Source organism: Schistocerca cancellata, chromosome 3, assembly GCF_023864275.1.
Source record: "Schistocerca cancellata isolate TAMUIC-IGC-003103 chromosome 3, iqSchCanc2.1, whole genome shotgun sequence".
Taxonomy (NCBI): domain Eukaryota; kingdom Metazoa; phylum Arthropoda; class Insecta; order Orthoptera; family Acrididae; genus Schistocerca; species Schistocerca cancellata.
Window position 1 is genome coordinate 36,736,776 of NC_064628.1, and position 15,343 is coordinate 36,752,118.

At 39.2% G+C, this 15,343-nt stretch overlaps 1 protein-coding gene across 2 annotated transcripts in view; it reads left to right on the forward strand.

Moving 5' to 3' along the window:
* LOC126176858 (tripeptidyl-peptidase 2) overlaps positions 1-15,343 on the forward strand; it is a 347,489-nt gene that overhangs the window by 156,977 nt on the left and 175,169 nt on the right. For both annotated transcript variants that reach the window (XM_049924044.1, XM_049924045.1), the window contains exon 11: positions 3,876-4,056. In XM_049924044.1, the coding sequence (XP_049780001.1) occupies positions 3,876-4,056 (181 nt within the window). The remainder of the gene's footprint in view (positions 1-3,875; positions 4,057-15,343) is intronic.

A 15,343-nucleotide genomic window follows, 5' to 3' on the forward strand; every position in this document is an offset into this window, starting at 1 on the left:
GACACATACAACACAGAACAAAATTATAAATGAAGAACAAAAAGGCTGCTGCAAAGGAGCACGAGGATGTAAAGAGCAACTGATAATAGATACAGAGGTGACATATCAAGCTAAAACTAAACAAAGGTCACTACACTACGCATACATTGATTACCAAAAAGCTTTTGATAGTGTACCCCACTCATGGTTACTACAGATATTGGAAATATACAAAGTAGATCCTAAATTGATACAGTTCCTAAACATAGTTATGAAAAACTGGAAAACCACACTTAATATCCAAACAAACTCTAATAATATCACATTACAGCCAATACAGATTAAGCGTGGAATATACCAAGGAGACTCATTAAGTCCTTTCTGGTTCTGTCTTGCTCTGAACCCACTATCCAACATGCTAAATAATACAAATTATGGATATAATATTACTGGAACATACCCACACAAAATCACACATTTGCTATACATGGACGATCTAAAACTACTGGCAGCAACCAATCAACAACTCAACCAATTACTAAAGATAACAGAAGTATTCAGCAATGATACAAATATGGCTTTTGGAACAGACAAATGTCAGAAAAATAGCATAGTCAAGGGAAAACACACCAAACAAGAAGGTTACATATTGAATAATCACAGTGACTCCATAGAAGCGATGGAAAAAACAGATGCCTATAAATATCTAGGATTCAGACAAAAATAGGAATAGATAATACAAATATTCAAGAAGAACTAAAAGAAAAATATAGACAAAGACTAACAAAATACTGAAAACAGAATTGACAGCAAGAAACAAGACAAAAGCTATAAATACTTATGCTATACCAATATTGACCTACTCATTTGGAGTAGTGAAATGGAGTAACACAGACCTAGAAGCACTCAGTACACTCAATACAGAATACATCACATACATTCAGCAACAGAAAGATTCACATTAAGCAGAAAGGGAGGAGGAAGGGGATTCATCGACATAAAAAACCTACATTATGGACAGGTAGACAATTTAAGAAAATTCTTTATAGAACGAGCAGAAAGTAGCAAAATACACAAAGCAATCACTCATATAAATACATTGGCTGCACCACTACAATTTCATAACCACTTCTACAACCCTTTAGATCACATAACATCAACAGATACAAAGAAAGTAAATTGGAAAAAGAAAACACTACATGGCAAGCACCCATATCATCTAACACAGCCACACATCGATCAAGACGCATCCAACACATGGCTAAGAAAAGGCAATATATACAGTGAGACGGAAGGATTCATGATTGCAATACAGGATCAAACAATAAACACCAGATATTACAGCAAGCATATTATTAAAGATCCCAATACCACAACAGATCAATGCAGACTTTGTAAACAACAAATAGAAACAGTAGATCACATCACAAGCGGATGTACAATACTAGCAAATACAGAATACCCCAGAAGACATGACAATGTAGCAAAAATAATACATCAACAGCTTGCCTTATAACATAAACTTATAAAACAACACGTTCACACATACAAGTATGCACCACAAAATGTACTGGAGAATGATGAATACAAATTATACTGGAACAAAACCATTATAACAGATAAAATAACACCACATAACAAACCTGACATCATACTCACCAATAAAAAGAAGAAAGTAACACAACTAATCGAAATATCCAGACCCAATACAACAAATATACAAAAGAAAACAGGAGAAAAAATTGAAAAATACCTCCAACTGGCTGAGGAAGTCAAGGACATGTGGCATCAGGATAAAGTTGACATTATACCAATTATACTATCAACCACAGGAGTCATACCACACAATATCCACGAGTACATCAACGCAATACAGCTAGATCCAAACTTATATATACAACTACAGAAATCCGTAATTATTGATACATGTTCAATTACCCGAAAGTTCCTAAATCGCATTCGGGAGGACGACGGTTCAATCCCGTCTCCGGCCATCCTGATTTAGGTTTTCCGTGATTTCCCTAAATCGCTTCAGGCAAATGCCGGGATGGTTCCTTTGAAAGGGCACGGCCGATTTCCTTCCCCATCCTTCCCTCACCCGAGCTTGTGCTCCGTCTCTAATGACCTCGTTGTCGACGGGACGTTAAACACTAATCTCCTCCTCCTAAGTTCCTAAATGCAATATAACATATACCTTACAGTTAAAAGGAAGTCACACTTGATCAAGGTCCGCGTCACTTTTCATTTTTGACCAGACATAACGTCTGAGAAAAAATAAATAATAATAATAATAATAATAATAATAATAATAAACTTCCTTGACATGCCTCAAGCACGCTTGAATTGAAGTTATTTGTATGCTGTGTAAACAAATGGTGTAGTCAGTCCAGCAAAGATTACTGTTACGCACCAAGTTTGAGATACACTGCTTTTTGTCAGGACTGCACTTTAGCTGAAATGAAATAAATTAATGCTGCAACGCTTCTCTGCAATGTGATGTTGTGAAAGAAAGAAAATCTGTAAATTTAGATGCACGTATTGCGGCTGTTAGCCACGGTAACACGTCAAGATTGTTTTTCTACTTTGCAGTGGTAAAAGCTGAAATCTTGAAGGATTTGATACAGGGAGTGCAAATCTTACAAATGATAACATGTTCTATCATTTAACAACAGTAATACATACTCAGCAACCGATTAAATGAGAGATTAGTTCTTTAACAACAGACCTGAGTACAGAGCTGTTCATCGAATGGTGGTCACAAAGGAAGAGAGAGAAAACACACTCCATTATCTTTACACCAAGAAGGACAACGATTATATGATGTCCTAGCCTAGAGTATATTTTCTTTGTTTATACATTATCCCTTTTTCTCAACACAAACAACTAATTAAATAAATAATTTTCTAATAACATTATGGAAAAATACCACAGCCCACTTAAACACAATGCCCTCTCGTGACTGTAGTGCCCCTCGTGGTGTTCGCGACCCCTTGTTCCTATGTGATTACTGATCCTCATTGTAAGCCTGAAGTGCCATGTCAGTTTGTAAATGTTGTTGTGACTCAACCTGTATATTATAAAATAGTCAAGGTTGTTGTTGTTTGTTATTAAATTAACTGCATGACATATGTTCTCAAATTTTTGGGTGAATGCATTGCAAATGCTATATTTCTCTGAATTGCTTTTTCTTTTCAAATAATGGAAAATCCAGGATGGAATGTAACAATACCAGAGAAGGAAAGTTGCCACTCACCATATAGCGGAGATACAGAGTTGCGATAGGCACAATAAAAAGATTCGCACACTCTTTGAGACTGCAGACGTGTGTGTGTGTGTGTGTGTGTGTGTGTGTGTGTGTGTGTGTGTGTGTGTGTGTGTGTGTGTACTGCTGACAAAGGCCTTAATGGCCGAAAGCAATGAGTGTGTGAATCTTTTATTGTGCCTATTGCGACTCAGCTTCTCCGCTATATGGTGAGTAGCAACTTTCCTTCTCTGGTATTGCTTTTTCTTTTGATGTTTATGCTAAGGAAGTGGTGATGTAAACAGTTATTATTATTATTATTATATTAGAAAATTTTATATAGTTTATTCTTGTTATTAAAATGGTAGGCATCTGAAGCACATTAAATGTGTGGCTGGCTGAAGCAATAATTGCGGGGAATGGGGCAGTAACAAACTGTGACCCTTCGCTCCCTAGGATCAAATCATGGATCTACACCTGATCATAATATGGATGGGATGTGGATAAGTTTATAAAGCCAAGTTCCTTTGTATACCTTGTCAGCCTTCACATCATGTAGAAGTAGTTGTAGATTTTAACCTTAAATTGAATTTTTGTATGTCGCATGAAACTTCCCATGGATTCACAATGGAACTGTACTTTCCTCTTTTTGAAGGTGGAAAAAGCATTTGACCATTTATGTACGTATCAGGATCAGCCCGAAAGAGACGTCAGGTTCCATATATCTTGTGGTGTAAACAATAGCAAAGGAATTCATTTACGCTGGGGCATGCAAGAACGAGTCAAAGAATTCAATATCAATGTTGAACCATTTTTCCTAGATCCTGATAACAGAGGTAAGATCTGATAACAGAGGTACAGTAATTATAACAGAGAGAATGTATTTTTGGGGGTAAAAAAGTTTGCCTTACATGTAGCTTCAGAAAAGAAACATTACTATTGTATTTAAATATAGCTGTGATAACTGACACGTAATCCAGAACTTGGATTACCAGAAAGTTTAAATCAAAAATTAAATCTAAATGTGTTTCCCAAAAATAACCATAAAATTTTAATTATATTGTCCCACATATTACAGTTTCTGCCTGCTTTATTAATAAATGGAGACTGAGAAAAATGAGTATTGCTGTGCATCTGTGTAACTATAATTTAATTTGCTTCTTAGTCTGTATGGTAACTGTATTGAGTGCATTCTAGATTCCAATTGAAAACAGGCTCTTCAAATTTTCTGATTTGGCCTGTTTTCAGAAAAGAGAAAAATGTGCTAATACTGCACTAGTTGGATTCATTGTTAAATTCAGTCCTGTTTGTTAATATGCACTCACATTGATTAATATTTATCCCTATTATCCTTCTGTTCTGGAATAAACCGTGTCTCTAGGTCGTAATCTTCATAATTCACAAAATGATAACTTCAAATCTAATCCTGTACAATATGCAACATCTTAACGTATCCATGTGTCATTAGCAATGCATTAAGTCGGTATTTGAAGACACACCTATCGTTTACAAATCTGCACCAGTGCCCCAGATGTAAAAGTCTGTAACTGCCAACTTTTTCATTAATCCCATTACATGGTACACTGCACCAGTACCCCACGGGTGCATATTTGGAACCACAGACTGTTTACATCGGTTATGTTGTTTGTGAGAGTTGATATTTTGTTAAGTTGCTTTTACTCATGTTGAAACTTCTGAGGGATTTAGCTTCATACTTACAGGGTGGCGCACGAAATGTGTTGCCAATTATTTCTTTCACAATTTACGATGCACATTACATATCCTGCTGGGATCTCTACAGCAGTACCAGCAGAGCTTGGACAAACAAATGAGTTACGAAATGAGTGCCGCTAGGAGACTAGTAAGCAGCAATGGCTGACAATGGAAGACTGACGACACAGCAATGATCGGCAATTGTTACTTTTTCATGAAACGAAAAGCCTTTTTGTGGCTCAGAGGCGTTTTCGACAACAGTTTAATACACGATGGGTCCCTTGCAAGAAGAGCATCCACAGGTGGTACGATAAATTTGTACAGGAAGGAACAGTATTGGAAGCGAAGCAACCTCGGCCTAAGCCTGTTTGTTCGCTGGAGAATATTGAAGCAGTACGAGTTGCTGTACAGAGAAGTCCTGGGAAATCTTGTAGAAAGGCAGCAGTGCAACTGGGAATATCCAGACGCTCCGTTCAATGCATTCTTAAAAGTGACCTCCATATGTACCCATACAAGGTGACCTGTGCACAGAAGCTCACTGAAGAACACAAGCAGCAGGGACTACTGTTTGCTCAGTGGGCGAAGGATAGGGAAGAAACTCTCAACAACGTTTGGTTTTCAGACGAGGCACTTTTCATTTAGACGGTGTGGTTAACAAACAAAATATATGCTTTTGGGTCACTGAAATCCCATAATTGCTTCATGAACGACAATAGTATGCTCCGAGGATTACAGCGTGGGCAGCAATTTCCAGTCACGGACTTACTGGACCCTTTTTCATTGAAGAAACTGTGAACAGCGAGCGTTATTTGAGCATGCTTCGCAGTAGCTACATTCCACAGCTTCTTGCTACTGCCTTGCCCTTCAACACGCAGTGGTTCATGCAAGATGGAGCAAGGCCACATACTGCAAACACTGTTTCGAGTTTTTACACGAGCATTTCGACATACGGATCATTTTACTTAGGTTTCCAGGTCGCTTCAATGATGGACAAAATTGCTACACCCCGTTCCCCCCTCAATAGTCCAGACCTCAATCCGTTTGACTTTTTATGGGGGGTGGGGGATAAATCGTCAACTGAAATTGTAGCTTCGCTCGTTCTGCTTCCATGCAACAGGTTGTCTACACTCTGCTTCCATGCAACTGGTTGTCTACACTCTGCTTCCATGCAACTGGTTGTCTACACCCTACTTCTATGCATTAGGTGTGTTTTGTAATACTGCTTTACTTTCTTAACTTAATCACCATTCTTATTACTAATACTTCTGGCTCTGTGGATAATAGTTTATTTTGTTAAACATCTTTTAAGTAATTAATTAACAAAACACAATGGCCATTGTGTTTTCTTGCATGTTTTTTTAAGAGTTCTATGGATCATATTAGTTTGTATGCATGCTTGACATGTGACTGTTCATGGCAGCTAACCACACAAGATTCTTTGTACTGCCAAAGCACTGCTGTGCATTACAGAAAGTGGGTGACAGTTCCCTATTCCAAAATGGGTAATCCCAGACAAGAATGGCCTGGATAAGAAAAAATCCTGAACAAGCGTACCTACTCAACATAACTTATAGTATTGCCAGATAAGGTACTTTAACAATCTCTTTTGTTTGAAAGTATCTGTTGTTTGAGATGAAATACACTTGTCTCTAGAAATCTACATATGATGAAAATTGCATTTACTCCTCATCTCAGATTCATATCAGTTTTAAAGAGTATTAAAGTTTAGTGGCATAAAAATGTTCCCAAAACAGAAGCAGTCACTAACATATGTGCAGACACTTGCCAAATGAAGATCAGTTACTCGAGAGAGGCCAGTATGCGCTAGTGTTGGTTTTCTGTATTTGTATCTCATTTGGCCTGTGAGCATTTGTGCCAAGTTGAAATAGTAATCTAGTTTGGAGCTCAAGTGTCTTTTTTAATTGGTAATCCTCTTCCGTTTGAAACATTTCTGCACACCTTAGGGACTGGCTTGTAGATTTGAATTACCTCGCTGTTCCAGTGTTCACTGCACCATAGAATGTGAATGTGAATGCACTCAGACATGGTTTCCAACATGATTGATACGTGCTCTGCAGCTACCACATGGAATTGTCTAGACTACACAGTTTCTGACCACACATCCATCCAGTGGAAATTGTTGGTGTTCTTGTTGTTGTCTTCACTCCAGAGACTGGTTTGATGCAGCTCTCCGTGCTACTCTATCATGTGCAAGCTCCATCATCGCCCAGTACCTACTGCAACCTACATCCTTCTGAATCTGCTTAGTGTATTCATCTCTTGGTCTCCCTCTACGATTTTTAACCTCCACATTGCCCTCCAATACCAAATTGGTGATCCCTTGATGCCTCAGAACATGTCCTACCAACCGATCCCTTCTTCTAGTAAAGTTGTGTCACAAATTTCTCTTCTATCGAATTCTGTTCAATACCTCCTCATTAGTTATGTGATCTATCCATCTAATCTTCAGCATTCTTCTGTAGCACCACATTTTGAAAGCTTCTATTCTCTTCTTGTCTAACTTTCAGAAACGACTTCCTGACACTTAAATCTATACTTGATGTTAACAAATTTCTCTTCTTCAGAAACACTTCCCTTGCCACTACCAGTCTACATTTTATATCCTCTCTACTTCGACCATCATCAGTTATTTTCACCCCAAATAGCAAAACTCCTTTACTACTTTAAGTGTCTCATTTCCTAATCTAATTCCCTCTGCATCACCCGACTTAATTCGACTGCATTCCGTTATCCTCATTTTGCTTTTGTTGATGTTCAACTTATACCCTCCTGCTCTTCCAGGTCCTTTGCTGTCTCTGACAGAATTACAATGTCATCGGCGAACCTCAAAGTCTTTATTTGTTCTCCATGGATTTTAATACCTACTCCGAATTTTTCTTTCGTTTCTTTTACTGCTTGCTCAGTATACAGATTGAATAACATCGAGGATAGGCTACAACCCTGTCTCACCCCTTTCCCAACCACTGCTTCCCTTTCATGCCCCTCGATTCTTATAACTGCCATCTGGTTTCTGTACAAATTGTAAATAGCCTTTCGCTCCCTGTATTTTACCCCTGCCACCTTCAGAATTTGAAAGAGAGTATTCCAGTCAACATTGTCAAAAGCTTTCTCTAAGTCTACAAATGCTAGAAACGTAGTTTTGCCTTTCCTTAATCTATTTTCTAAGATAAGTCGTAGGGTCAGTATTGCCTAACTTGTTCCAACATTTCTATGAAATCCAAACTGATCTTCCCCGAAGTCGGCTTCTACCAGTTTTTCCATACGTCTGTAAAGAATTCGTGTTAGTGTTTTACAGCCGTGGCTTATTAAACTGATAGTTTAGTAATTTTCACATCTGTCAACACCTGCTTTCTTTGGGATTGGAATTATTATATTGTTCTTGAAGTCTGAGGGTATTTCGCCTGTCTCATACATCTTGCTCACCAGATGGTAGAGTTTTGTCAGGACTGGCTCTCCCAAGGCTGTCAGTAGTGTAATGGAATGTTGTCTACTCCCGGCACCTTGTTTCGACTTAGGTCTTTCATTGCTCCTGCAAACTCATCACACAATATCATATCTCCTATTTCATCTTCATCTACATTCTCTTCCATTTCTATAATATTGTCCTCAAGAACATCGCCCTTGTATAGACCCTCTACATACTCCTTCTACCTTTCCGCTTTCCCGTCTTTGCTTAGAACTGGGTTTCCATCTGAGCTCTTGATATTCGTGAAAGTGGTTCTCTTTTCTCCAAAGGTCTCTTTAATTTTCCTGTAGGCAGTATCTATCTTACCCCGAGTGATATGCACCTCTACATCCGTACATTTGTCCTCTAGCCCTCCCTGCTTAGCCACTTTGCACGTCCTGTCGATCTCATTTTTGAGACGTTTGTATTCCTTTTTGCCTGCTTCATTTACTGCATCTTTATATTTTCTCCTTTCATCAATTAAATACAATATCTCTTCTGTTACCCAAGGATTTGTACTAGCCCTCGTCTTTTCACTTACTTCATCCTCTGCTGCCTTCACTATTTCATCTCTCATAGCTACCCATTCTACTTGTACTGTATTTCTTTCCCCCATTCTTATCATTCGTTCCCTAATGCTCTCCTCAAAACTCTCTACGACCTCTGGTTCTTTCAGTTTATCCATGTCCCATCTCGTCAAATTCCCACCATTTTGCAGTTTCTTCAGTTTTCATCTACAGTTCATAACCAATAGATTGTGGTCAGAGTCCACATCTGTCCCTGGAAATGTCATAAATTTAAAACCTGGTTCCTGAATCTCTGTCTTCCCATTATATAGTCTATCTGAAACCTTCTGGTATCCCCCAGGCTTCTCCCATGTATACAACCTTCTGTCATGATTCTTGAATCAAGTGGAAATTGTCAAGTACATATATGGTACCACACACACACACACACACAGATTTTTCTTTCAAAAATGAACACACAGTAAATAACAGTATTTACTTCACAAGACCATTAACCTCCCCCATGCCCGATAATTTAAAGAACAAACTCCCTTGTATAAAACAGTTCTGTTTTTAGAAATACTAGTTTTCCTCGCATCTTAATGTTCATGACATTACACCTCCTGCAATGTGTGTTGTACAATGAAATAAGTAAGTAGGTACATTCTGTGGCAGATATCGATACTTCTGCAAACTATGTTGTGAATTGATTTAGTAGTAAAGAAATGATTAAATGTTATGTGTGATGCTGAAGTTTTACTGCATGAGCAGCAAAATGTAGTAACCACAAAATTTTTTTCCTTTCATTATTTTGTGGTCGGGTGCAGGAGGTGGTGGGAATGCTCAACAAGAAAATTTATTTGAAAGTTTGTATGAAATTTGCTGAAAGTTGGTAAGTGCTCTCATTCTCAAATACGGGTTGAATATAACGTGCATAATTCATTCACCATGAGTTAGATTGAATTCTTGACTTATTGTGCTAAACCTTTAATATAATATTAGGCCCCATAATTAGTAGATTGTGACAGCATTGAAATTTTTCAGTTTGCTCAATAACTATTTGAAACACTGGGATCAGATGACTGTTTAAGTCATTTAGTGATATGGACGTGCAGAGAAAAATGCTAAAGCACATTGCGGAATTCTCACTGGATTCAGAGTTGTTCAGCACATTGAAAAGAGATAAGATAGAATTGATAACAATCTGAACAAAGGCATTTTTGAACACTTGTGGGGGTTAAAAAAATTTGTGTCTGTCTAGGAATTTAACATAGATTCCCTAATGAAGAAAGCAGTCACTGAACTAGACTACCATAAAAGTTTATATTTATAAATTGTTTGTGTTCCAAATTCATCTCAAAGTAAGTTTTGATTCTACAAAATCAGTGGAGAAACACACAGCCTTTGGTTGAGTAAAACATCTGGAGAGGCTTATGTTCTGATAACAATGCCTTTGCAGTTAGAAATGTGGCTACATTTCCTGGCATTTTTTTCTGTAGATCGATTGATGGATGATTTAATATTCTGTACACAGAGAATTTAAGAAACAAATAGCGGCATTAGACTTGAGTAAACAGTGGGGTTTGATTGGGTGACTATTACCACATTTCAGAAGATTGAAGACACCATGTGAAATGAAAATGGGAAGATGACAGGCTAATTTTAAGGAAATTGACACCAATGTTGTGGGACTGAAATTTGTTTAGGCAGGGATGGACATTTTCAGCTGGTTGCTTAATAGAAGTTGTATTAGAACGTGGTGAAAGTGGGTGGGGTATGGTGGCATTTCAGAGTATTTGCTGAATGGCAGCGATTGATGTTTACTGTTTGGGGATGAGCAGTGTGCCTTGTCATTGGTTGTTTTATATGAGTGGACAGCTGCTGTGTTACAATATCCCTATTAAAAAGTAAAATCATTGAAATGGAATGGTTATATAATGCGTTTGACTTAGGGTGTTTCCTAGTATGTGATGGGTTACGATATAGAGATGCCAGACCTCCAATCTTATGTTTTGGCTAGATGCATGGTAGAAATCTTGAACCTTGGTCTTTTTTATGGGTATGATTCATGTGGCAATAGATGGGCTCTAGCCCACAGTTTCCAGTTTTCGGCCGCTAAGTCCTGTGTTATGAACTTCTGTTGGTGTTGTACCATTCATCAAGGACCAGAACTTTACCTTAATGATGATCCACTCACAGTAGTGGAAACATATTGATTCTTAGGACTGGTTTTCAATGCCTGAATGACTTGACTTCTCACCTTTGACAGCTTAAGTGGAAGTGCTGACAGCACCTCAATGCTCTCCACTGCCTGAGCAACACCAACTGGGGTGCAGATCGCTCTACACTGCTGCAGCTCTACAGAGCCCTTGTTCAATCACACCTTGACTATGGGAGTCTGGTTTATGGTTCGACGGCATCCTCAGTGTTGCATTTACTCAACACAGTACAGCACTGTGGCATTCATGTAGTGACAGGAGACTTTAGGACGCGTCCAGTCACCATTGTCCTTGTGGAGGCTGGAGTCCCTCCATTGCAGGTTAGGCATGCACAACTGCTGGCCAGTTACGTTGTACACATTCGTAGTCCTTCTGCACATCCGAATCAGTCTCATTTTCCCACCCACGGTTGTTCATCTCCCACATTGGCGACCCAAGTCAGGGCTCCCAATTGCAGGTCATGTGTGATCCCTTCTTCATGAACTGGAGTCCTTGCCTTTACCACCTATACTTGAGGTCAATCCACGTACACCTCCATGGCGCACACCTTGGCTGCGGCTTTGCCTGGACCTTTCACATGGCCCTAAGGACTCAGTAAACCCCACACTGCTCTCCGCTGCCCATTTGTCGATCCTTGACGCGTACCGAGGCCATGAAGTGGTTTACACCAGCGGCTCGATGGCTGATGCTCACATCAGCTTCGCGTATGTCCATGGAGGACATATTGAACAGCATTCCTTGCCCAATGACTGCAGTGTTTTCACTGCGGAGCTGGTGGCTATATCTCGTGCTCTTGAGCACATCCGTTCATGGCCTGGGGAATCGTTCCTTCTGTGTACTGACTCCTTGAGCAACCTGCAAGCTATCGACAAGTGCTATCCATTGGTAGTGACCATACAGGAGACCATCTATGCCCTGGAATGGTCCAGTCGTTCAGTGGTGTTTGTCTGGACCCCAGATCACGTCGGAATCCCAGGCAACGAACTTGCCAACAGGCTGTTGAAACAGGCTATGCAGAAACCGCTTTTGGAGATCAGCTTCTCTGCAACTGACCTGCGTTCAGTACTAGGCCGCAAGCTTTTTGCGGCTTTGGGAGATGAAATGGCATAACCTCAGCATGCACAACAAACTGCATACCATTACGGAGACTACAAATGTGTGGCAGTCTTCCTTGTGGGCCTCTCGCAGGGAGTCTGTTGTTCTCTGCCGGCTCCGCATTAGGCACGCTTGAGTGACACATGGCTACCTCCTGCACTGTGATGAGCTGTTCTTGTTTGGCTGCCCTGCGATGCCCTCTTCTGCTGACAACACGTCATCGGCCAATTTAGTTATACGTTTTATATGTGACTGTGGGTTTTATCATTCTGTATAAGTTTTTTTGCATGTCGTTTGTCCCTTTGCGTTCTCCACTCTAATGCTTTTAGGGTGGATATTTTAAGGTGTTGCAGAGTGGCTGGCTTTTCCTTTTTATTCTTGTGGTCAGCCAACCACGGTCATCTGCTCTCTTTGTTTTTACCCCTTCTATGTGTGTGTTTCTCTCTGTGGTTTTGTTCTCCGGTTTTGTCCATGGTAGTGTTGGTTGTCCTCCTGTCGTTCTTCTGGTTTCCCCTTTCTTCTGTTATTGAACTGTACGTCTCCTTTCTTTTCTTCTTTCCCTTGTGTAATTATTTTACTGGGAACAAGGGACCGATGACCTCGCAGTTTGGTCTCTACCCCTTTAAACAAACAAACAAACCGACCGACCAACCAACCAACCAACCAACCAACCAAGTGGTAATAGATGGGAAACGGGCATGCCCCAACGACAGACTAGTTCAATGTGTGGCTGTGGCAGAATATCACATAGAGATTGAAGCGAAGAATATACCCAATTTCAGAGAAAAAGGTGTTGAAACCCTATTAGAGGATCAGTGCCACATCAGCTAAACCAGTCAAGTGTAATTTTGACCAGTGTGTGTGTGTGTGTGTGTGTGTGTGTGTGTGGACAGTTAGGGGGTTTGAGTGTAGTGTTAAAAGTGTGGGAATATATTGTGGGAGAGATCGTTTTATAGGCCAGGTTTGTATGTTAGTGCCCTTATGTCAATCCGTCAGCATATTGTGTACAGGAATACTTGTACTGCTGATGTGCTATGTATGGGAGCCAAGACTTTACAAGAGAACATTTTTAGTGTGGAAGGAGTGACAGCTATTAGATTAGAGGTATTGCAGGTGAGTTTGATGTAAACAGAGGTTTCTTGAGATTCCTAGGCAGATATCCAGAATGGTGATCTGCTGAGGTGAAAAGTGCTAGGTGTTACAACTATCGAGGAATAGGAGCAAAATGCTTGAGCCCCAACTCATAAGAACATAATTGGTGAATTTGAACTAGGTGAGTGAGTTAGGGTTTTGGGTGTACTGAAGAGAGAATCAGCCAGGTGGCTCATAAGCATGTTTGCATATGTGGAAGCTGCACTAGTTCCCATTGCTGTGCCACAGATATTTATAGGTATTTTTTCGTCTGGTAGGAGAAATATTTGTGGGGGATCGTACTTTGTGTAAGAAGTCTTGCACTGGGTTGGAGGTGTCTAGTTGAGTAAGGTGTAAATCCTCCATATGGAAGCACAGTAACCAGCAGAGAGTTGGACAGGTTGGTTAGGTTTGATGTGCCTGGGGTTTTGGGTGGTGGTGGTGGTGGTGGTGGTGGTGGTGGTGGTGGTGGTGGTGATGGTGGGAGGGGGGGGGGGGGGAGTTGTTCAAGTATAATCTAGAGATTTTAATAAACATTAGATTTCTTGCTTGTCTTGTGGAATAGGTTCCTACATCAATACTTGTGGATGGAGATGTCTTACTTTTAAAAGACCTCATGTTACATTGTTACAGTGTTAATGCAGACTATATCTGCTGGAGGATAATGAGGATGGGGCATGTTTTTAGACTTTAAACACCTGATTTTTTGCATTTGTTGTGAGGTAGGTTCTGTAGAAGGGAGTCTTAAAGATGGAATATGAGAGAAGAATTGCTGATAGGTCATCAAGGGAGTAAGAAGGTGCAGGAGAAGGAAGACCACAGTGTGATTGACATATGAAATGACAGAGATATGGGATTTAATAGTGTTTAGTCAGAAGAGTTGGTGACATATAAGTGTTTCCATGGTAGTAAAATAGACAGCTGTGGAAACATAAATTATAAAGGAACTTCCTGGCATATTTAATTTGCCAGGAAGTTTCATATCAGCCTAAATTCAGTGCAGAGGAAAATTCATTCTAGAAGTAGTCAGAAAACATCAAACATTCAGTCAGAATGGCCAACCTTAAACCATTTCATACGGGTTTAAAAATATAAGACTGTGTTCAGAGTCACAATTCAATTAATATTTCTTGTACTTGAATTTCATCATAACCATTGTGTTATACATATCTGCTCTGACGACGTTGTGCTTGTCCAATGTAGATTGGCGATGCAAGGAGTTCATATGTTTTCATCTGCATAGGTACTTCCTCTTGAAGTTATTGCGAATGCCGTTCATTTTGAAGACCTGCATCAGTCCTTAGCATGAGTCTCCACTTGCATATAAAACGATAAATCCATACAATAATTGTGCTTTAGTATATAATAATTACTTTATAGTATTTTTGTTTGCAAATATCATTCATCAGTATTAATCACTCTTCTAGAGTGGTATGTAACACCACATATCCCTCCACTTTCTTTAATGAAATCACGGTATATATGGCCTTTATGCTTAATTTGTATGTTAAACTTCTGCAAGTTGGCACTGCTTTTTGTATTATCAATAAAATCCTTGGATAAATCTCGCTAGCTACTGTTACATTATGAAGTTAATAACTTTTATCTTGTGAGTATAGAACTATTTTTATCATTATTCATTACTGGATGTTTCACCGTGATTAACAATATAACAGTAATTGCGTTTGTTATAATTAATAGCTATATATTTATCTCTGCACACAGTATTTTATTATGTGACTGAAATTTGATCTTAATGTCCATTACAGCAAATTTGTTTCAGTGTGCCCGTATTTTTCACGTAATAGTGCTTTATCATCAAAATATTTTCCTGTTAATGCCATTGCAGTGAAGTTGTAATAACAGTATTTCAAAGTATAATTATAAGAAAGAATTTGTAAGACATGCCGCTTTTATGATAACACAACAGATTCTGGCTGTCATTACTTTCTTTACTAATTTTGCAGTTTGGTCTGAATAATGCTGTGTTACA